General features: G+C 44.4%; 1 protein-coding gene across 6 annotated transcripts in view; it reads left to right on the top strand.

Moving 5' to 3' along the window:
- Positions 1–21937, top strand: part of GRIP2 (glutamate receptor interacting protein 2) — a 267829-nt gene that overhangs the window by 177550 nt on the left and 68342 nt on the right. Inside the window, exon 1 of one of the 6 annotated variants that reach the window (XM_068201967.1) lies at positions 7338–8199. The exons of 4 other annotated variants lie outside the window; for them this stretch is intronic. In XM_068201967.1, the coding sequence (XP_068058068.1) occupies positions 8160–8199 (40 nt within the window). In that variant the 5' untranslated portion in view covers positions 7338–8159. Of the gene's footprint in view, positions 1–7337; positions 8200–16555; positions 16664–21937 lie in introns of those variants that run through there. One more of the 6 variants, XM_068201963.1, reaches the window with a different exon arrangement.

Genomic DNA, 21937 nt, shown 5'->3' with positions numbered 1-21937 from the left:
TGAATGTACATTTTCTCCACCTCTCCTCTTTCTGAGAAACAGGCTTCACTCTGCCTTTGCTACGAGGGATCCTCCTCTCCTTTAAGTACACCCCTCCCAGAGAGGTCACAGCATCAAGCCAACCCCTTTTTCTCATGTAATACAAATCCCACCTAGTCCAGGTAGTCGATTCCCAACTAGCTTTATGGGCGGTCTGTGAGAGCAGTAGGTCGTAGCTGTCACTGTGGTTAGCAGAATTAATTTCTCTCTTTTTAAATGGAAGGCAGCTGTTCTCCCAACTGACTCCTTTAAATCTTCTCCCAGCCTAGAACTTAGCCGCCAGGTCCCAGCCACCCTGAGGTTTGTGGGATCGTGTTCTGACTTTCGTGGGATAATGACTTTTCTGCCCTTGTCCAAATGACACTGACTACCAGTTACAAAAGGAACGTGGTAAATTCATCTGTTAGCTGCTCTCTTTCCTGCAAGATTTACTTCCATCAGGGATTTTTACAGCCCAATGCTGTGTCTTTCATGATGGAGATGTGTGGTGGAGGAAATTTATTGTTCCATTCCTAATAGATAGCTGTAATTTCATTTCAGAACAAGCACTTTATGTGCAAGAAAGAGATTCCATTATGCCACCACACAGCATTGGGAGCATCTGTGGCAGTGGGGTATTTGGATTAAAGTGAGTAAAGGCTGCACATCTGCTGCCCTCCACCCCTATTCACCGAACAAAGTGTTAATCCTAAAGAAAAGAGAGCAATTAGCTTGTAAACCCTTCCTGAACCCACTGGAAGATTAGCCATTTTCAATTAAAGCTTTTCAGCTGGAAAGATAATGGGCTAAAATTTCCAGCTTTAAAAAAAATACTATTATTGACCATGTGGCTTTATTTCTGCCAATTTGCGTCCTTTATAATTAGCTACCCTGGGATAATTAGGGCTGCCTCACACCATACTCTGATCCCCGCTCTCCCTCCTTACAACGCAAACTGGAAACTGACTTAGTGGCTGGTCTCTCGGCCTGCCGCAGCTGTCATGGATCCACTGGTGTTGTCTGGACCCCCTCTGGGGATGAGCCTAAGCAGTATTTGATGGGTGACTGTAACACACCAGGGAAAGGACAAACCTTTACAGACTGCTGGGAGCGTGCTCTAACTGCTCCCGGGGAGACCGGCCGGGAGCAGGGAGGCTGCTCCCATCCTGCAAACTTGCACTAACAAGCAATTTGCAGTCCCTCAGGGAGCTCCGCGTGTTCTGAAGCCAAAACACTTCATAAATCACCGGTCTCAGCACTCGGGGGTTACCCGGAGCTGTGTGTGGCTCTGCCTTGCCCCAGCTTGGGAGGTAAAACGACAAGCTGGAGCGGGAGCCAGCCGGCAGCTGGGAACACCTCGCCCGGCACACGCCCCTCGGGGCGCTGGGGAGAGCCGCGAGCCCTCCTGAGGCAGCCTGGGAGCCTGACCCGGTTTCACCCCGCGCTGGGAAGCTGCTGCCTGTGGCGTGGCAATGCCTTTTGGGTCATGTCTGTCTGCTTTCTGTGGTCGGCTCCCCCCGCGCTCCCGCTGCCACCGCGGAGTGTGGCGCCGGTGCTGCTCGGCGTGGTGTGTGCTGCCGAGCCGGCGTGCGGGGGAGCTGCGGGCTGGAGCCGACAGCGGCCCGTGGCCTCGCCCAGCGCTGTGTCCCCGCTCAGCTGGGCACCCCTGTCCGCTCTGCCTTGTCGTCCCTGCTGCCACGAGTTAATGTCGCCTGCTTTGGTGGCTTTGGTGGCTTTGGTCGCTACATGTGACTCTGAAGCACAGCCGTGCCTGTGCGCTGCTGGTAGTGGCTGTGCTACGGCTGAGCAAAAACCGAGGAGGAAGGCTGACCTTTCAGGGAGCTGCCTGGCCATGCAGCCTGAGGTGCCTCACATGAGATACCTCCTCAGCCAAGGACTTCTGAATGAGGTGAGCTCACTGAGGTATCTGAATGCAAAACCATCCAGAGCTCTGACTCCTGGGTGCAACGTGGGCTGTGCTTTTTCTGAGTCACCAAAATTATTGGTATTGCTTCTAGTTCTTGGCTGTCTCCCATACAGACCTTGGCAGGTCTCACCTAGCTTTGCCTTGTCTCTTCTAGAAGAGTTGCACAGCATAGATGCTGCATAGTAGCATGCTAGAGCATATGTAAAAGCCATTAAAGCTTTAGTTTGGTGGAGGAATACGGCTTGGTGCTCTTGAGATTTCACTGGCCTTATCATGCTGCTGATATTAATACTGTCTTTTGCAGTCAGCGCTTTTCCTGCTATTTGTTGAAACACACATGAAAATGTGCCTTGGAAAATATTTTATATCTGAGCTAGTTAATACAGCACCTTGGAGAGAAGGTGTCTGATGCAACAGAGTACAAATGAAACCTCATTAAGAAGGAATTCAGTGATTCTACTGAATGCCCCAGCAATTAAATTTCATCTCGTTTCATATGCAGGTCAGGAGAGTTAGGAAAGAGAATAGAGGCAGCAGAGCAATGTGGCTCTGTACTATGCAAATTAGTGTTAACATGGCATTTCATTTGTTGTTAATGCATTGTTACACTGCTACTCATTGAAAAGAAACTGTGTGACAACGGGTAAGACTGATGACCCACTTGCTTATTTTTCTATCTGCATTGGCAGCATTGCTTCTGCTGAGACCAGTGCCAATATAAATCCTTTAAGGGGAAGATGCAGAGGTTTTTCTTCCCACAGGCAGGAGTGGAGTTGGATGCTATGACCTGTCCTACAGGTTGCAGCATTGCCTCTTTCTCTGTCTTTTTCTCTTTTTTGCTCATGTCTGTGGCATGGCCACATCCCTGCCACTAGAAGGGTCCTCTGTTTGGGTTCAAGCACTGCATCCTTTTGGATCAAGAGGAAGAAGTCTTCAGTCCCTACTACTGCAAAGACCTGAGCTTTTGTGGCCACTAGCATAGTAAGGGGTTGAAGGATGCTGATGTGCTCTGCAGCCCCATCCACGTGCTCACCGCTCTGCTCCCTGCCGTCCTTTGGGCTGACTGAGCTCTAAGGTTGCGTCCTATTCTTCTAGGGCTGCAGTTCCTGTTTCCCATTTTCTCTCTATATCCAAAGGTCTGTAGCAGAAGATGTTTTCTCTCATTTGTACTTTGATTGTGTTGGAGCTTGTTTCACCTAAATTGCTCACCCACAGTGTGGAAGGAAGGTGGATGCAGGCCAGCTGCTAAAAGACCCATCACTACTTTCATTCTTGGTGACATGAATAAAATATAAAGAAGAAACAGCATTTTTGCTGAAGGAGAGATCATGAACAGGCCCTTTCAGGGCAGCCATTGGTGCAGGTATTGAAGTGCCAAGTGCAGCTGCCACTCACTCGCTGTGGATTGGAGTGGTTTAATGATCTTAAAACTGGAAATCGGTTCCATCACTGGAAAGTTTAGATGCTTACTTGCCCTCCTTTTTTTTTTTTTTTTTTTTTTTTTTTCTGTCAACAAATTGCTCACATTCCAGTGCACGGATCACTAAAAGCTGGGAAGTAGGCATTTTGTTTCCTCTAGTGGTATGGTGCTGCTCTTGCTTTCTGTGTCTGCATGGTTCCTCCAATCACACGCATGCTTGAGGATTTTACCAGTGTCACAAGGCTATGGGGTACCAGCCAGCCATGTTTCTATGAAAGATTTGAGGGGGGTAAAAAGTAAAACCAATTAGGAGATTCTCCAAAGGAAGGGGGATGTATTTTGCCTAGAAAAAGTACTTGTTCTGTACATAAAGCCACAGAAGTAGAGAAAAATGGGAGAAATATGCTGTGTCTACCTGAAAGTATTGAACCTCCTTTCAGAAGCTGTGCATGCAACTTCCAGAGCTCTGCTCCTTTTGGACCAGGTCATAAACTCCAACCTTGCCCTGGCATGGCTGGTGGTTGTTGTTGTATCTTTAACCTCCTGCTGTATTTCTTATTGCTGTGTCTTGTCAAGCTCATCACCATTTGGCTTAAAACATCATTGTAAAGCCAAGATTCACTTTTGTTGGGATGACCTTTTCTAACAAGGTCCCTGAACGAGCTCTTTTATGTCATTAGACCTGGCTGGGGAATAAAGGACCTTGTACTTTCCTGCAGCCTATTTATCTTCCGCTGTTTCTCTTATCAGCACTGGGGTCTCCAACCCCAGTGTGTCCTACACTGATTACCCAGAAAAATGTGCAGGAACCATTTTATTGTGCTCTGATGGTGGAGGGAATGGATGGGGGTCTTGGAGGTACCTTTACTCTGTAAAGGAAGTACTCTGTGTCAGTGCTCTCTGCGTGTGTGCGTGCGGCATGGGTTCTAATTGCTTACTGGATGGGTCAATTTATCTTTCAGTGTTCACTACCTGTAATAAATTAGTGTTTAGGACTGGCTGGTGGAATTTGCACTTGAAGAAAAGAACAATCAAGGACTTCCTCTGGCTCCATTATTAAGCTGTTTAAATACTCTTGAAGATTTTTTCTTTTCAAGTCCCTTCTCCATTTGCCATAAAAATATATTGATGAAACAGTGCATTGCATTTTGGGGTTGTATGTAAAAATCAGGGCATCTGCTTAGACCAGAGATGAGGCCTGAGGCTGATATGCAGTTGTCTGGGGTTTCTAAATAAGCACAACTATGTAAAACTGGAGCAGATGAAATGGAGCAAATGTACAGCCAATGGGTAGCTGGGTAATCAGCTGTGAAGTCTCTTCCACCAAGAGAGTGATGGGTCTTCCTTTTGTCCCTCCTCCTCCCTGTCTGTTGCAACCAAAAATCAATCAAAGAAGGCTCTCCAAACTTCTTGATTTTGTGCAGAAATGCATAGAATTTCCAGTAAATACTGTCTTTCCTAGTAAGACAACTGGAAGCACTGGGTCTGCTGTGCCAGAAACAAGCCTTGAGAGGGTGGATGAGCAGGAAGATGAGTCCCCAGTCCCAGGGGGATCCTGATGTGCAGGCATGTGTTATTAAATGGAAGAAGTAGGATGAGAAGAAGGAGATGGTAACGGAAAATCTTAATTTAACATCTGAACTAAAAAAAAGTAGAAAGCATCTGTGTCAGTCTCTTCTGAACCTTCCCTAACCCAAAGCAATTTCTGTTGCTATTAATATCATTCTATATGCGGTTGGAACGTCGGTGTTTCTCTGCACTCTCTAAGTGCATGTAGTTGGGGGTTTTTCCTCATCGTTTTCTTGTGGCTCACTGTTCATTATGTTCATTCAGCTGTCTTCAGAGAGTCTCCTGAGACTTCCTAATGTGGAGTGATGTAAGATTCTCTCCATGTTCTCCACAGCTCAGACCATGTTCAGTGCTAAATGGTTCATACCAGGATCTTGAGTGAGCGTTCCACAGTCCTGTGACTTCTGACAAGGATCCTTTTGGATGTGGTTAAATAATAATGGTTACAAATACCTATCAAACACTGGACTAAATAATGGATATTCTGAATAGCCTGCGATCTTCCCTCTGCTCTCCTCCCTGTCTTGTTTGGATAAAAGTGTATTCAGTAAATGTTGTCCCAACCAATTTAGGCCATGCAAGGTTTGCAGCATCACTCCCAACGAGGTTCTGGGAGGATTTGTAAGGCAGCTCTGGGGAAATATGTATGAGGTTCACAAGCAGGACAGGATGTGGTGGGTACAAGAAATGCTAAACCAAGTGCTAGTATGTGTCTGTGCATGTAATTCCCTTCCCCATTAGAAACTCAAGCTGTTCACTTTAACTGGTTTTAATGTAGTGCCACCTGAAATATGAAGAAAGGGTTGTGTTTGTGGATTTTGGCCAGAAACTGTAGAGTAAACATCTTTGTCCTCTCCAGGCTTCTGGTGCTCTGGTGTCTTGCCAAGCAGCTCAATGAATGCCACCAGCAATTCTGGGCTTGAAATGCCCAAATGCCTCTTCCTTCTCCACCAACATCAGAGGAATGGGGCAGCTCCAGCCAGTTCTCATCCACAAAAACAAACAGCTTCAACTGTGTATTACAGCTGTGTTCTCACACACTTTTTTCATGCAGCAGATAAGGTGGGAAGAATTTTATGGTGGTGTAAACACAAACAATTATTTAAAATTTTTCTTTAAAGCACCATTTTGGAGACATCCATTTCATGGCATCCAAAGCAATGGTCTATTCTCAAATTAGCAGCTTCTTGTATTTGTGGTGCAACTGGTAATGTTTTTTCCTTTAAGATGAAATTTCTTTGCAGCAAAAGCATTAATAGCTGTGTGAAAAGATTTCTAATTATAAATTTTGCCTCAATTACTAATTAAGTCTATTGTCAGACTGAACAACTTCTTTTAAACAAATTATGGACCAAAATATCTCTTTTGTAAATAGTTTTTTTATTACTTAGGGATTTTATTGCTTTTGTATAAGTTATCCTCTCACGAAACAGCTGAATTTGAACCACAGTAGAGATGCTGCTGCATTTCAGTCTGAACAAGAACTCTGGCATTAGGCTGAAACCCAGTTATCCTCCTCCACACAGAGTTAGGACCCCCAGGTCTGTAAAAATTTCCTGCTGGCGCATTCAGATGTATTTAGTTCCTCTTGATTTATTCTGATTTCTTTCCTAAGGAAACAAGGCTTAACCTTGCTGCCTTTCCAAGAGCTTCCTTCTAAATTTGTGACCTCTTGGCTACTTTCAGACAAATCTAGTAGCAGTCTCAACCATGATTGGACCCTCATACAAAAATATAGATGCCTTTTGTGCCTTAGTCCATGCTTGTCTTGATATCTCTTCACTGTTTGTGGGTATAATCTTGTAGATGACAGTAGTTCTCAAGAGAATAGGGTGACTGTGGAGAATGCTGCCACGAGCTGATTAGCACGGTTTGCATCTCACAGCTTGGCTGAGAAGGGGACTTGCACAGTGCTTGCCTGTGCACACCCTTATAGCCTCATGGCCAGGGTGTTGGCATGCTCTGGATCTTCAACACAAATCGGCCAACTTTTCCATTTTAATAATGAAGGAGACACTGGTTTTCTGCAACCATTTCTTCCTAGGCCAGTGCCCTTTCCCTACGCACAGTGCAGGGCCAGCAGTTTTGAGGGAAGCCAGGCAGTATCTTGTCCTGGAGGGCCAAACTCTCCATGACCAGCTGGGTCCCAGCACTGCCCTCAAAGCCTCCTCTCGCCAAGATCTCAACACAGGACTTGCATGCCTTTTGCCCGTGCTGATTCCTCCGCCCTTCCTAAGAAAGGGTTAAAGCGAGTTTTCAGCAAACGCTGTAGGGAGGACACAAGGCTGCAGCCTCATGTTTCCTTACGAGCACCGTGTGTATGTGTTGGGGAGGCACTGTAATGCTTTGACAGCAGCTTGACATTGCCTTGAAAGGTGCTGGAGGCTCTGCAAGCACTTGCCAAGAGGGGGTGGGGGAGAGGAAAGTGTGTCAGGCAACACTGCAGTCGCAGCCTCTTCTTGTGCTCAGCCCCGCTGCTGCTGCTGCTGCTGCTGCAACTCGGGGGCTGCTGCGCGGCTCCGCTGCCGGCCGAGTTCTGGCGCTGAGCGCGGCGCGGGGGCAGCGCTGCCTCCGCCGCAGCACCGCCTGCCCGCCCTCCTCCCGTCTATGCCTTTTTTAATTCCCCCACCCCCCGCCTGAAATGCCCATGAAAGCCAGCGAGGGGCTGGGGCAGGAAGGGGCCAGCACATCTCCGTGGGATGATGCCCGCTCTGCGCCGGCGGGGCGCGGGGTGGAATTCCGCCGGGAATGAAGTGCTCGCTCGACATTTGCTGCATCTGCCGGAGCGTCAGGGTTCAGTGGCTGCCTCCCCTTCAACCAGCTGTTCCGGTTAATCACTGCGCTTCCAACTTTTGCTTGGCAATGCCTGATGGACAGTGGAGCCGAGAGAACTAGCACTGGATTTTTAGGACCTCATTAAAAAAAACCCATACCCTTCATTTTCCTATTTCTACACAGGACTGGCGAGCCGCACGTTAAACAGCCGTGTAAAGATATTTCTTCCTAAAGGATTGCCACATTTCTGAGTCCTCGCAAACTGGAGAGCCCCGGACGATTCGTGCTCGATCTCGCTGCCGGGCAGTGCGGGAGCCGCGTGTGCGCTGCAGCCGCGCTCGGCGGTGGGAGGCAGCCCGGGCTGCCCGGGAAGGGATTCGAGCGCAGGCAGGGAGAGAAAACGGAGCGGCTCTTACAATTAGTTGAATGATTTGCTAGATAACAGCAGACATGCTTTGTGGACTGAAAAAGGATTTGCAGTCTGACTTTGGTGAGTGAGCCTTGTCTGCATTTTTTTCCGCCCTTGTCCAGTAGTTTACTTTTCTTTAATCTGATTTTCTTTAAGCATCTTTAATATCATGAACTGTTTCATGTGCTACTTTCAAAGTAATTTTACAAATCCAAACCATTGCATGCAAACTTAATTGCTTTGATTTGTGAAATACATCTTTGCTTCTCTATAAGGATTTTCTCCCTGTGACCACTGGAGAGTACCCTTCAGGCTGCCTTCTCCTTCTCCACCTGGAAGATTGGCAGTCACAGGGGCTGTTCTTATGGCACCTAAGATATTGTGGAACCTTTACAGCTGTTTTGGCTCTTAAAAAAAAAAAAAAAAACCAAAATCTAAATGCAGCTCCTTATTTTCCAGCCTCTGTGTGTGAATGGTCTGGGCATTCAGCAATAGTGATTAAGGGGCTGGGAAGAAAGAGGGGAGAAGGGACTCTGCTGAATGTGTTGGGATCACTGCCATTGGCCCCCCTCCTGTATAATCCATTATTACCTTGTCTAACAAATATTTCAGCTCTTGCTAGAAATCTGCCATTTCAATGAGCTGCTACCCCCTGCTTTAGATATGAGTTCACTGTTACTGTGGAGTATAAAAAAATCTATTTCATTTCTACAAGAGAGTTGGTAGAGGAGTGTAGAAGGGCACCTTTATAAAGGGCAGACATCAAATTCTGGCCCCAGTCTTTCCAGGATAGACAAGCTCTTATATTTCTTACTGAGTGCAATATTCAGGTACTTTGTTGCATGCTGTAGCTCTGCTTGTTGCAGCTGGCTGTGCTGCATGAAGCTTGTCTTCTGCTCTGATGCAAGCATTTCCCTTCTGAAAGCAAAGACACTGGAGCTGGAAATACAGAGGTAATTTATGGTTTCTGAATCATTTTGCACTGCCTGAAGTGATGTAGTGAGACTGACTTTGTTCTCTCCTTGGCATCAAGAAGCCCTAAAGCATGAACCTAACTTTAGAAAATTGTTTTCCCTCCCTCAGTCTGAGGATAAGATGAGCCAGGTGGAAAGCATCTTAGCCTGGCTGTGTTGCCTAATCCCATGCATAGTGACTGGAGGCAATGTCCACCTACTGTACCAGCACAGCAAGAAGCATTTTGGGGGCTTAATTTGAAGCTGCCAGAGACATGTTGATGAGTCCTGATAGGCTGAGGGAATCCGGGCGTGTGACTTGGCAGGAATGCACTTGTTCCATGGAAAGATCAAAAGACAACTTGGCAGAATCTCACACTGCTCTTGGGGTTGAGCCAGGAACTGGGCCCTGTTTTGGAGGTGGCTGACACTGAGTGTGCTGGAGGGGTCTCCTTGATGCCACCAGCCACAGAGGGGGTCATCTGTGAAGCTCTTCCAGAATCACACCAGAGACATCTGGTGCTTCAAGATGGCTGTGTTGTTGCAAATGGTGATGTTGTCTGGATTCTGGGTAATCAAATGAGAAATTTTTCTGATGTCAGCCCCAAACATCTCTCGAGAATCTTGGGCCAATGTTATGTCACGTACAAGGGAATGTGCAATCACTGGGTGGGTAAGGAAGCCTTTTTACCCTGGTGTCAGACCCTCACAGCTTATGCTTGTGGTGCTCCTGAGGACCAAGATCACAGCTTTCATGGGAATGCTTTCTGGAAATCTAGAATGGAAGCAATGAAGGGAATTGCAATCTTACCACTCATTTTAGCATTTTAAGTGGAATAGGCAAAACCAAATGGATTGTTTCAAAGAAGAACCCAGACATTTTAGAGGTGCTTTTTGGGCCCACCACCATTAGGATATTGGTGATTTCTTTTCTTTCCGTCAGTTGCTTTCAGACATTTTTTGATGGGACATTTTAATAACAGAGAGATTTTGTGTGTCCTTCAGAATGGAAGGGTCAGAAAACGCAAAGTAGCAGTGATGTTTTATGGGAGGTGGTGTTTATTTTCTATTTAGAGTAAGTAGTTCTGCTGATAGGAGGATGATTGTGTTTCCACAAGAGCCTTTGTAATCCTGCTGTTGGAGGACTTCCCTGAAATCCTTTATGGCCTTTCTGAAGTCCAGGAACATCCTCTATGTTTTGCTCTAGCAAGCTTCACATTCAGTTAGTCCTTACTACAGGATCATTGCAGGAATGGGCAGAGCAACAGAACTCAATGAATCTCCTTTGTGCTGCTCCAAGTGACCCACTGAAGATCCCATCCCAAACCAGCCCATGTCAATGTTAATTGAAGACAGCACAGACAACTTCAGAGACCGTTTGTCTTTCAGATGTAACCATTTGGGTGACTTAATTATTTTTGATTTTTTAAAAATACAATTTGTATAGAAGTCAAAGGAAGAATAAAGGTAGTAGAAGAGTGAGGATGTTCAATGCTTTTCTGTTTGGGTTTGTTGTTTGGTTTTAGGTGTGGGTTTTTTGCTGCCTTTAGAAGCCATGCTTTTAGCATGAAATGGACTCTCTGCAGACCAAGGAGAGCAGAATTTCCTGTCCTTTTTCCAGACTGGCAAACTGCACCCTATATTGCAGGGTGGGAATGGCCAGAAAAAGAGACCTGTTAATAGATCTCTGCCCCTTCCTGCTCTTGGTTTTCAAGGGATCAGCTCCCCTGTTCCCTCTCTGCTTGCCAAATAAGCAGGGGAAAGAATAGAAAAAAACATGCCTGAGAGGGATAGAAAACTAATGTGAGGAGCTAGAATAAGACAGGGGGAAATCTTCATAGATAAATCTCCTAGGAAGAAAGATTTTATCTTTCTTATTGAAGAATTCATCACAATAGTGCTATTTAATATAAGTCCTGCTCATCAGGCTGCTTACGTCACTTGTCAGCTTTGCCTCAGTTGCAGCCAAATGAAAGATTAAGAGAAAAACAAACTGGGGTGTGTGTACCAAGACAAACATCTCTGGGTCTGAATCACTGATCTTAATTTCCTTGATCCAAAACTGGGCAGAGAGTTTGTGCTGTCCCTCTGCCTTGAGATAGTATTGGCCATATCTGTGATAGCTTCCATCCACATTGCATTTGAATATATCCAATCTGGGAACACTGCATCAGCTCAAATTCATTCAGTACTCTAAAATATCAAGGAAAAGCTTTGCTTATTTGTAATTTCAGTGCCTTTGCATTCCGTCCTAACACAGATGACAGATTACTCCTTTCCCTCTGTGCATCACGTCCAAATATCTGAAGAGAGTAATAATACTTTTTTTCCTCCTCCCTCTCTTCTTTTTAGCATAGACAACTCATCTCTCCCCTCAGCCTCAGAAGTTGTGGTCTTGCAGATGTCTGACCAGCCTGCACCGATTCAACCTGAATGAACTCCAGCTGGGCCACATGGTTGTTGAGCTGTGGTACCCAGGCCTGGGGACTGCATTTAAGCCACGGCTTTTATCAGTGCTGAGTAAAATGAAAAGATGATTTCACAGATTTTGTAGGCTATACCCACCTTGCTTGCAGCAGGACGTTAGCTCCTCCTGCATATGACACGCTACTGTGGATTTACATTTGGTTTGCAGCCCACAGTATCTGAAGAGTCCCTGTTGTCACTGGGATAGTTTTCCCCCATCCTTCATTCATTAGATTGTTCCTGCCTGGCTCTGGTAGCTTGCATGCCCCTCTACCAAATTGTACATCTGTCTTTTCATGTATGAGTCATTCTGGGTTCAAAATCTACTTCCCAGCCTGCTTCCAGTCCCTCATGCCTTGTGGCTGTCAGTAAACTCAATAAGACGTCTGCAACCATCCAGGTCATTTAGTGAAAACTTGGAGCCATACCAGGCTGGTGGAGGGTCCCCACAGAACTTCATTTAATACATCTTTGCCTCCTGATTGTGAACAACTGATGAATTTTCTCCGTGTGTGGTTTTCTAATCAGTTTTGCATACACTTCATAATCATCTGTATCCTGCTTCCCAAACATACTTACAAAAATAGCATGTGAAATAGTGTCAGAAGCATTTCTAAAATTGAGATACAGTAACTTGCATTTTCTGTCTATGCAGAAATGTTACTCTCATATGGAAAGCAATTGAGTGGGCATGACTTATTTGTGGTAGATCCAGGTTTGCAGTAAGTCCTCCTCATTTGGTGTTAACAGCTCACACACAGATAGTCAGCTCCAGGAACTGAAAGAGAGGGTGATGGATTTGTCATTCTCTCGCCCCCACTCTGGTAGCATGTTGTTTTGGTTTGGTTTTTTTAAACTGAACATTACATTTTCAGCCTTGTGATGTCTCACCCCTCCTCCTTAGGTTCTTAGGGGTACCTCCTGATGGCATTAGGACTTTGGTGACCAGGTCTCTAAAGCTTTGTTGACTAAACTCTTAAGTATAAATGAGCTGATCTGTGCTGTCAAAATGAATTCTTGCTCTTTTCTAGAGATGACCCATTCCCCTGAAATTGCTCTTTTAGAGAAGAAAACAGATGAAAGTAATATCTACAGCTTTTCATGGCCTATAGAAACAATTTTTTAAATTCAGTTTTTCTCCTCCAGAGTGGAGGTTACTGAGCTTTTCTCTCAAATGCTTGTGGTCAAGCACATCTTATTACTACAGATTTGTTAAGAGAAAGATGTTTTTCAGTGCAAAGGCCAGGAAGACTTGATACAAATGTTGGTCCACAGTGTCAGTTGAACAACTCCTATAGAGGTTTTCTCTCCCGTGTTAAATGCTGGAGTCCAGTTTCCAGCTGAGGCATTAACCTCCCTGCCACCATACTTAAGAAAATTTCATTGCCACTGGAAGAGGTTCACTCTGGCTTAGAGTGACCCATAGAAGGGGACTGAATTTCATGTGGTGTGTTAAATCTTGCTTTTGGCTTTATGTCCAGGATCACTGTTCTTTATAATGTTTGTTCTGTTTTTTTAATCCATGGAAGTCAGTGGTAACTGCACTGCCAAGGTGTTTGCATATGTTAAAGCACGTAGGATTCGATTTCTTTTGGAAATGGAGTGTTAAAATTGATTGTGTGTGGATGCCAATGTTTACTGCTTGTGATATTATCCACCTAACTCAAGGATGGAAATCATGGAATTTTACCCAGAGGTTAGAAAAAGGTATTGGGCAACTTGGAAGGAAGAGTACCTCTGCTTTTGTGTGTAGGCATGTGTAGGTGTTGCAAATAAAAGAAACAATTAAACCTAGCAAGTAATAATAATCAGAAAGATGTGCTAATGCAGAGCTGGAGAGGAAAACATAGAGCAAAAAAAATATTTAGCAATGTTCATCAATTGACAATGAAATGCTACCAGGCATAAGAACATTTAAGACTCTTTGCAGCTGTCAGTTCAGCTACTGCATAAATTTTAGCATGTGAGTAATCCCATCAGGGTAGGCATGGTCTTAAGCCTTGATAGGATGGGGCCCCCAGGTCATTGTACGCCTGTCTATTCAAGGTGGCGGAATTTGCTTTCAAGACAAACGTGCTTGTGTGGGCGTTAGGAAATTCTGGGTCTGTGACAGTCTGACTGCTAGTCTGCTTCTGATTTTTCTTTCATATATTATTATTATTATTGTTATTATTATTATTATTATTATTATTATTCTTTTAATAACAAAAAAAATTACTAACTGAGCTTGATGTTCTTAGCCGCCAAGTTTATTAATCTGTGGATTTACAAATCAGTCTAGTAACTTGAAATGTGCAAAATCACACAGGATGAAGAATTTCTCTCCCTCCATTCCTAACAATTGCCACCCCTGACTTTTTTATTTCAATGGAAGTATTTTTTTTTTCCTTTGACCGTGTGTTTTTGTTCAAGGATCTGATAATTACATGCTTGGAGATGATGGCTTTTCAAAAGCATCTTTCCCAGCAATTTTCAACTGGAGATGTGGATAAAAATATCGCCCCATTTTTTATCAGAAATGTTTTCGGTAATGTGCAATTATGAGCTCTGCCTTCATTCAATTCATCCTGGAAGAATTTGCTTCACAGGGAAATTCGTTTTCTAGCTGCTGTAGATGCCAGCATAGTTGGCAGCTGCAGGTTTTGTGGGGAGGAGGGAAAAGAAAGGCCCAGAAATTAAAATTGCTGTGAAGTAAATTGATCTCAACACCTGGAAACCATGAAAAGATGGAATCTCATACTTTTTTGTTAGATTATTGTTAAACTACTTTGCATGTCAGTCCCAAAATGGTCCTGTAAATTATTTAGTGTAGCTGAGAGAGGAAGAGATGATCCACTTCATCACTCTTCACTGATGGTATGTTTCTTACTGTGCAGGTTCATGTTTGCAAGGTGGAAGGCATTGTGGTTTTCTTCCCAGCAGTACTCCAACTTCCAGCCTTAATATATAATCAACACTTGTATGGTTTAGCATAATGAAGCTGTGAGGTAAGACCTGGCTCAGGTCTGAGGAGAACAGTGTTGGTGAGAAGGACTGGGGAGCAGTTTCAAAAGCATAAACATGCTTTTGTCCTGGGAGACAAGAACTTGTGCTGGAAAGAGTATGATCTGGCTCCCTTCTGCCAGGTGTGTGGATGAAAACAGGATTTGGTGCATTCTTCTGCATCATTGCCTCCTCCTCATTCCCAAAGGAGGGATGTAGGTCTTGATCTGGTGTGTGCTTCTGTTTTGGAGGTCATGTGCCAAGTTGTTTGCAGAGATTGAGTAAACTAACTTGTTTGAGACTCCAAATAATTCTTCCCTCCCAAGTTCTGGCCCTCCTCAGAGCCCTCTTAGTACATGGGGAGCCCAGAGGTCCAGCACCCTCAGCCCCTTCCCTACGGGAGCGCTCACCTGAGGTTGAGGGGAGGGTGGGATGGCACAGCTCCAGACATCTGCTTTTCCAGCCAAATAGCCGCCTTCAGTCATGGAACTGCTCCTCGATCTTTGAGCAACCACATGCATGACCATACAAATGATGAGGGTCTGAGTCAGACCTCCAGCAGTCCCCACTGTTGTGCTACCAGCTCACATGGTGGACATGTTGCAGCAATAAATCTGCTTTTCCATAAGATTTCAGTGGAGATCCCCTCCTTTCCCCTTGTGGCCATGATGGCTGATCCACACAGAGTCCTTACTGCAGAGAATCCTTCACCCTGAAATGTGAGGGAATTGGCCTGCTCCTGCCCCAATGATTTATAGAGGATAATTTCATTATGGAATGTGGTGCCATTTGGGTAGGATTAAACTCTTGGCATCAGATGAAGGTATGTGTTTTGCTAAGGTTTTTTTTTTTTTTTTTTTTTTTTTTCAATACTGTAATGTATTTCCCATACAACCCACTGTATAAACAGATCCTGCTCCTTCCTGCCATGAGATGCTGTTCTCTGCTGCTCCTGCTCCCAGAATGCCTCCAGTCTGCAGCCCAGCTGCCTGCAGGTGCAGAGGGGATCTTGGGGCACCATCTCTGCAGGTTCAGCCTCAGCTGATGCCTCTGCAGCAGTAAAGCCATGCAGAGGAATCAGGGGGATGTGAGTGTGAGGAATGGACTACAAGGGGTCCTGGGATAGAGCCACAGAGGTATGCCTAGAATCAGTGGGAAGATGCTCAAATATGTGCAGATCTGGATCAGACGGCCCAGGTGACTTATAAACCTTGTACCTGTGGAGTTAAAATCAGAGTGAAGTTAGAAGAGCTCAGAGACAGAGGCTGCATCACTCATTGCTTCCTATTTTCCTCCAAACCCAGGTGTCACTCTGGGGTCCATTGCTCCCTTGCCTGTCCTTGCTGTGCAGCATGTGGATCTTCTCCCTGCCATTCCCTGCTCCTTGCTGCTGTAGCCAGGGCATGGGAGGTGACTGCTGCCGATAAGGTGGTGGCAAATACCACCCAGCTCCAGGCTGGCTGCAGAGACAGTCGAGAGATAGGTGCCATGATTTGTGTGGCTGGACAGGAGGTTTGAGACAACAGAGAAAATAGTGTTGTTGTTGTTGTTGTTGTTATTATTATTATTATTATTATTATTATTATTATTAATTATTGACAACAACAACAACAAACCAACAACAACAACAATAATAATAATTATTATTATTATTTCAAAAAGAATCAAAAAAACTCTTCTTCCCCCTTGTATTTCAATTTATCCCAAATCTTCTCACTCAAGCAAGCTTGGCAGAGGGGCCCCATCACTTAGAGGGGGGATGAGCATTCACCTCACAGGAACTGGAAAACAAAATGTTTGGAAACTGTGGTGGAGGCGGGTGAGTAAAGCTCCACTGGCTTTCCCTCCTTTGTAAAGGACCCTTTATAATTCAGCAGCTGACTCCAGCAGCGTCATGAGCTATAATAGGCAATTAGCTCCTAGCAGATTTATGTGACACCGTGTTTTATAAGCAAACAGTCATGTGTGTTTAGTCATTAAATGGACCTGCTGTATCTGACGTTCACAGAGACAATGTCTTCACTCTCCTCTCCCTGAGCACACACTCAGCTCTCCTGCAGCAGTATGGATGCACAGACATCCATACTTGTGTGAAACTGGCATCATCAGCAGCTGCCTTTGGTTCTGGCATGCAGTGGCAAGAGGTAAACTTTTGGCAATATTTGCTTTTGGAGAATCCAGACTCCATCTGGAGGTTAGAGAGGTGGGAATGGGAGATACGTGGTGCAGGGATGTCCCCCCACAGTCCTGAGGAACTTTGGTGAGGTGAGGGGCTGGATGGGCACTTGCACAGCACCCTGCCAAGAACTGGTTGCAGTGCTTCCCAGACTTGAAAAGTAGTTAGGTTTAGTATTCACAGTTAATTTTAGATACACCTGCGCATGCAGCTCTTCCACACATCCATTACACACTCTACAGAACCTGTTTTAATTTTTATTAGCACAAGTGCCTCGTTGAATCAAAATTAAGTGGGTATTTGGAAGCATAATGTGAAGCATTACATTTAATGGTCTGTGCTCCTGCCTGGAGAAAGGCTGTCACATGCATCTTCTTCTTCCCAAGACTCTGCGGTCTTTAGCTACACCCGAATTTTTCTGAGTTCTTTGCTACTTCCTATCATCTGTAAGCTGTAAAACTCCCAGCTGCAACCTTTCAGGCGTATGTTGCATCTTTTCAGATGTATGGCCTTATTGTGCTGCAAACCTGCCTGGCCTTGGGTAGTGGTATGTGGGTAGAGGGCAGGTTTGGGGTGCAGGTGGAGCTGTGCTGCTGGAGCTGCTCAGCCCAGCCCCGGGAGAGCTCCTGTGCCTCTCCCCTTCTTATCCAGGTTCCCCTCTCCTGTTCAGAGGGGAACAGGTGTCTGCCTGGGGCAATGCAAAACAGACTTTTCCCTCAGTCCTAGGCATGAGTCTGCCTGGTCAGAGGCATGAGTCCCTCTGGCATTTGTGATGGTCGGGAGAGCTGGGACTCTCACCAAATTGCAAAAGCTGTTTTAACCAGTGTCCCCATTTCCCACCCCGAGGCTCCTTGTGGCCATGTCTTGCTTCTGGCTAATCCTTTGATTGTTGTGCTTTTGGGTTTCAAAATAAAGGGAAAATTAACCCACAGAACTACGGGGCGTGAATTCTTCACACAGCAGGATTTCCATATGAAAATATCAAGGTTGTCTTGGCTTACAGGTGCTCACAAGAAACATCTTTGTGAGTTTTTCAGAGGGTCACAGCTTGCAGCATTCTGTTCTGAATTTCATCAGGAGTTTCCATGTCTTTTGTGAATTCTTGTGCTGGCTGAAGCTGAGACTGGGTTCTCCACCTGCTTTGTTTCACCTGTGTGATAGAAAGCAACTGGAAACCAGCACAGCAGTTTGCATTACGGCAGCCATGGAAAACAGCTGGAATACATTAATAACTCTGCTGGAGCAGGATCTCATCCATCTTTTGTAATGAACAGATGTTTGTTTTCATCAAAGTGGTGCTGTGCTGATCTTTGACATCAGCCTGTTTGGAGGCTGGGAGGTTGGCAGAGTCTGAAGCCAAGTCAAGGCTTAATGGGAAGCAAGAAGTGGGCAAACACAGGAGCGGAGCTTGTTGGAAGCAAGATTTAATGGGCAATCCAGGCAAATTTTTAACAGCTCATTTGAAGAGATCAGCTGCATCAGTTCCAACATCAAATAACTTGGAGCTTTGGAACTTTCATATTTTATCTTGTTGTCCTGCTAAATCTGATATTCCCTGACTCTTTGATTTCTCTCCTTCTCCCTCCTTCCTTTCATTTTAAATGAGGCTCTCGCTTACTCTTTCTTTAGTCATTTAGCTATAAGCTTATTCCATCTCTCTCACAGCTCCTGTGAATCCTCCTGACACAGTCTAGGATAAATCAGCCTGGGCTCATACATGGGCCATTGCATAAGAGATGGTTTGTGTGTCAGAGTCTAAAATCTACATATGTTTAGATCAGTCCTGAAGTGGGAACATCTGTATGTATTAATATATAATGGCTTTTACCACATGAATGAATAATCTAACTCCCACGATTTGGTATTTACTTTCTTTGAAACATTGCTACTTAGCTGAACACTGAGAAACATTTATGGGAATTAAGTCTTAGTAAGATTTAACAGAGCTTCATGGATAAGCTGGAAACAAATTTAAATGGAGTGCCAGAAATCTTTCTTTTAAAATAGTTAATGCTGTCTGGAATGTCTTCCTTATTTTTTGACTCCCACTGGTTTTTAAGCAATTTGCATCAAAATGCAGTGCAAATCTGGGATAAAGCACCTGATTTGCCACCTACTGCATTAACTGTCTTCCTCTGTGATGTCACCTTCCTGCAGCACCAGCTGTCTTTGCAGTGCTAAAATAGGTTCCTAAACCTTGGGGGCTGCACTGTGAGCTGGGGGCTCCAGCTGGGGCATCACCCTATTGCTGGCAAACCTGGCTGTGAGATGCCTTCGTACACTGGCTCATGGGATGATGCAAAAAGCTGTTGGAGATAAGTTTTACCTGAATCTGCTCACTTCACACCTTGATCCCTGGCTCCTGGTTTTATTAAATGTTACTGCACTGAAATGCATCTCTTCTGTTGCCTGATTTGCCAGTGGGTTTTTTTGTTTGTTTGCTTTATTTTGTTCTGCTGTTATGCTGTGGTTTGCAAGGGTTTTCTTATTGCTGTTGGCACTGAAATTGATGCATACCACACATGGACCTGTATCAATCTCATCCACCTCTTGAACTGGCACTGCAAATCTCCCTGATTTGATCCTTCATTTAATTTTCTGTGCCTTTCCTCTGAGTCAGAGCAGACTTGTAATTGGGAGCAGAGAGAGGGTGCTAACCTGGATATGTGGTAGGGTGACCTTCCTTGGAAAAGCTCTCCTGGACTCCCCTTGCCCACCCCTTGTTATATCTTGCTGATACAAGTGTTGCTTATATCAAACTGATGAGATCAGCAGGGAAGCAAGATGTGATTTGCTTTTTCCAGAAGCAGAAAGAAGGGGCTTTTCCCAACTAATCTAAGGAGCTGTGTTTTCTAAAAGGTTTCCTTAAGCTTGGTTTACCTCTCCTCACTTGGTCTCCTCATGGACTGCTGTAAGTTTATAGGTGCTAAAATTTTGCACGAGCTCTTTGGGGCACATAATTTTACTTTTGTAACAAGGATTCTCTTTAAAGTATTATAGAAGTAAAACAGAAAAAGGCATTAAAACATATCTAAGTCCCTCTTTGTAAAGGATTATGAGGCTGAATGTTGGCACAATGCCTTTTTGCCACCTCATCTTCCCTGCCTGGCGAAGAATCCAGTGGTTTTTCCTTTGCTTTGACTACTGCCTGTCACAAGAGATTTGCTCTTGACAATTTGCCTGCTGAACTGGGAAAAGTTATCTGTCTGTAGCAAAGCCCAGAATTAAAAACTGTTGTCTCAACCCTCTAATTTACAACTCCAGGTTATCCAGTGATAGTTTTCATTACTCCTGCTTCTATTTCAGAACTCATGCTCTGTTTTTTTCCTTCCTATCCAGGTATATATTGGGAAGTGGGTACTCCAGTTTTCCTCTGTTTGAAATTAAACATCTTTTCACCATAAAAAAAGTAGCTCGGGGAACCCTGTCAGTCATTGCTTTTTGTTTCTGCTGCAGTAATATTGATGTATCCTTCCGCTTCATTTGAGGTGGGATCTTCAGCTTTGAGCTGGTCAAAACTGCAGAAAAGACTTATTATGGGCAAAAATTACCTGTTCACTAAACTGCGATATTTCTTTATAGCCAATTTAATCCCAAATGGTGCCTTCACTTGTTTTGTTTTGGGTTTTTTTGTAAGACTGGGCTGTGACTGAGCCAGTCAACATCTAGTCTCACTCCCTGTATAGTACAGGTCAAAGAGCTTCGTTCCTGTGAGCCATCCTCTGAATTGCCTAAGGGCTGCCAAATGCTTCTGAGAAAGACGTCCATCCATCATGCCAAGACATTCTGTAACACAGTGTCCAGGTGGTTAATTCTTTGCATTCCATGGAAAGAGAGGACATGCACATGTTCCAACATCTAGGATGCATGTATAGCTTTCCTTCTCAAATTCTGGCTCTCTAGCTCTGCACTGAAGAGTTCTCTCCTGCCAGGCTCACACACCAGACCTGATTACCTTCTCCCTTCTATTCAGTACAGCCCTACCTTGTACTTCTTAAATTCCTTCGCTCCCTGGAAAGTTAACAGCCTCTTCATTTAACAGTTCTTTTGTAAGAACTGGGAGGATGAAAGACAGCAAGTACTGGTTTTAAAGCAGTCATAATAGGCATCAAAGAAGAGTTTGTAGAAAGCAAAATAGGTGCAAGAATTTGCTATCACTATCACTGCAGCAAATTGATCTCCATTTAAGAAGATGGAAGTCCTGATTTCTCCCTGTTCTAACACCCCCAAGCTGTTGCTTTATGCTTCATGTTCCCACCCAGGCTGTGCATGAGGGTGCCCAGCTCTTGGCACTCCCAATGGCCCTCGAGTTTTGTCTCCCTGTCTTCTCCCTGGACTTCTGTGAGTCCAACCCCGGCATTAGGTAAGACAGTAAAAACCTCAACAAGACACCAAGATGAAATATATTTTAAAATGGACATTGTTAATGTTTTTGGCTTCAACTATTGGTATATCAAAAAAATAAAAGCTTTTACCTGCTAGGGTGTAACTTTTGACAAGCTGCCTTAGTTGGAAGGCAGCTTGGAGCCAAACCTGTACAGTGAAAACATTCATGATAGTTTTCATTAAAGCAAGCCTCGTTTTCCTTTTTTGACTAAATCCAGGGTTTTTAAAGAAGTAATAGTGGCCTCTAGACTTAGGTGGCACCAGTGATTTGAGTGCTAAAGGCTAGTAAACTGACAGTATTAATTTCATTTAATTGAAAACACACAATAGAGCTGTCTTCTATTATTTGATTTTATTCCACAGTCACTTAGCATGGCATTTGGAGCTTGAAAGAAGGTAAGTCCTCAGGGTTTGGATTCAGCAGGCTGCATTTCTTATCTACCTCCATATTTAAAAAAGAGTTTGGAAGCTTACGTGGAGTTAATAGGAAGAATTGATTCCCTTGCCAGCTAGGATTTACTGCTGCCTGCTGCTTAGATTAATAAATCCAGTTGTATCTAGTGAGGCATTCTTCCTTGGGAATGATGTTAGACTTTATTGGTAATTTTTCACCATATTACAATTGCTAACTTGGATAATTTCCATGAAAGATCAGTCTGAAGATGTATCTTATTCCTCTTGAATTTTTACTCTTCAAAGTTAGTTTCTTCAGATAACACAATCAATATATCAGCAATATTTCATCTTTCTACCTTAATGTTGGACTCTCCTCAGTACACTCTATGCTGCTTAATAAGAGAAATTGCCAGATTGACTGGAAAATGTAACTTTAATAACATCATTTCAGGCACTAAAA

The sequence above is a fragment of the Anomalospiza imberbis genome, chromosome 11, assembly GCF_031753505.1.
Source record: "Anomalospiza imberbis isolate Cuckoo-Finch-1a 21T00152 chromosome 11, ASM3175350v1, whole genome shotgun sequence".
Classification (NCBI taxonomy): Eukaryota; Metazoa; Chordata; class Aves; order Passeriformes; family Viduidae; genus Anomalospiza; species Anomalospiza imberbis.
The sequence above is the reverse complement of the archived record's forward strand: the minus strand, read 5'-3'. Positions and strand labels throughout refer to the sequence as shown.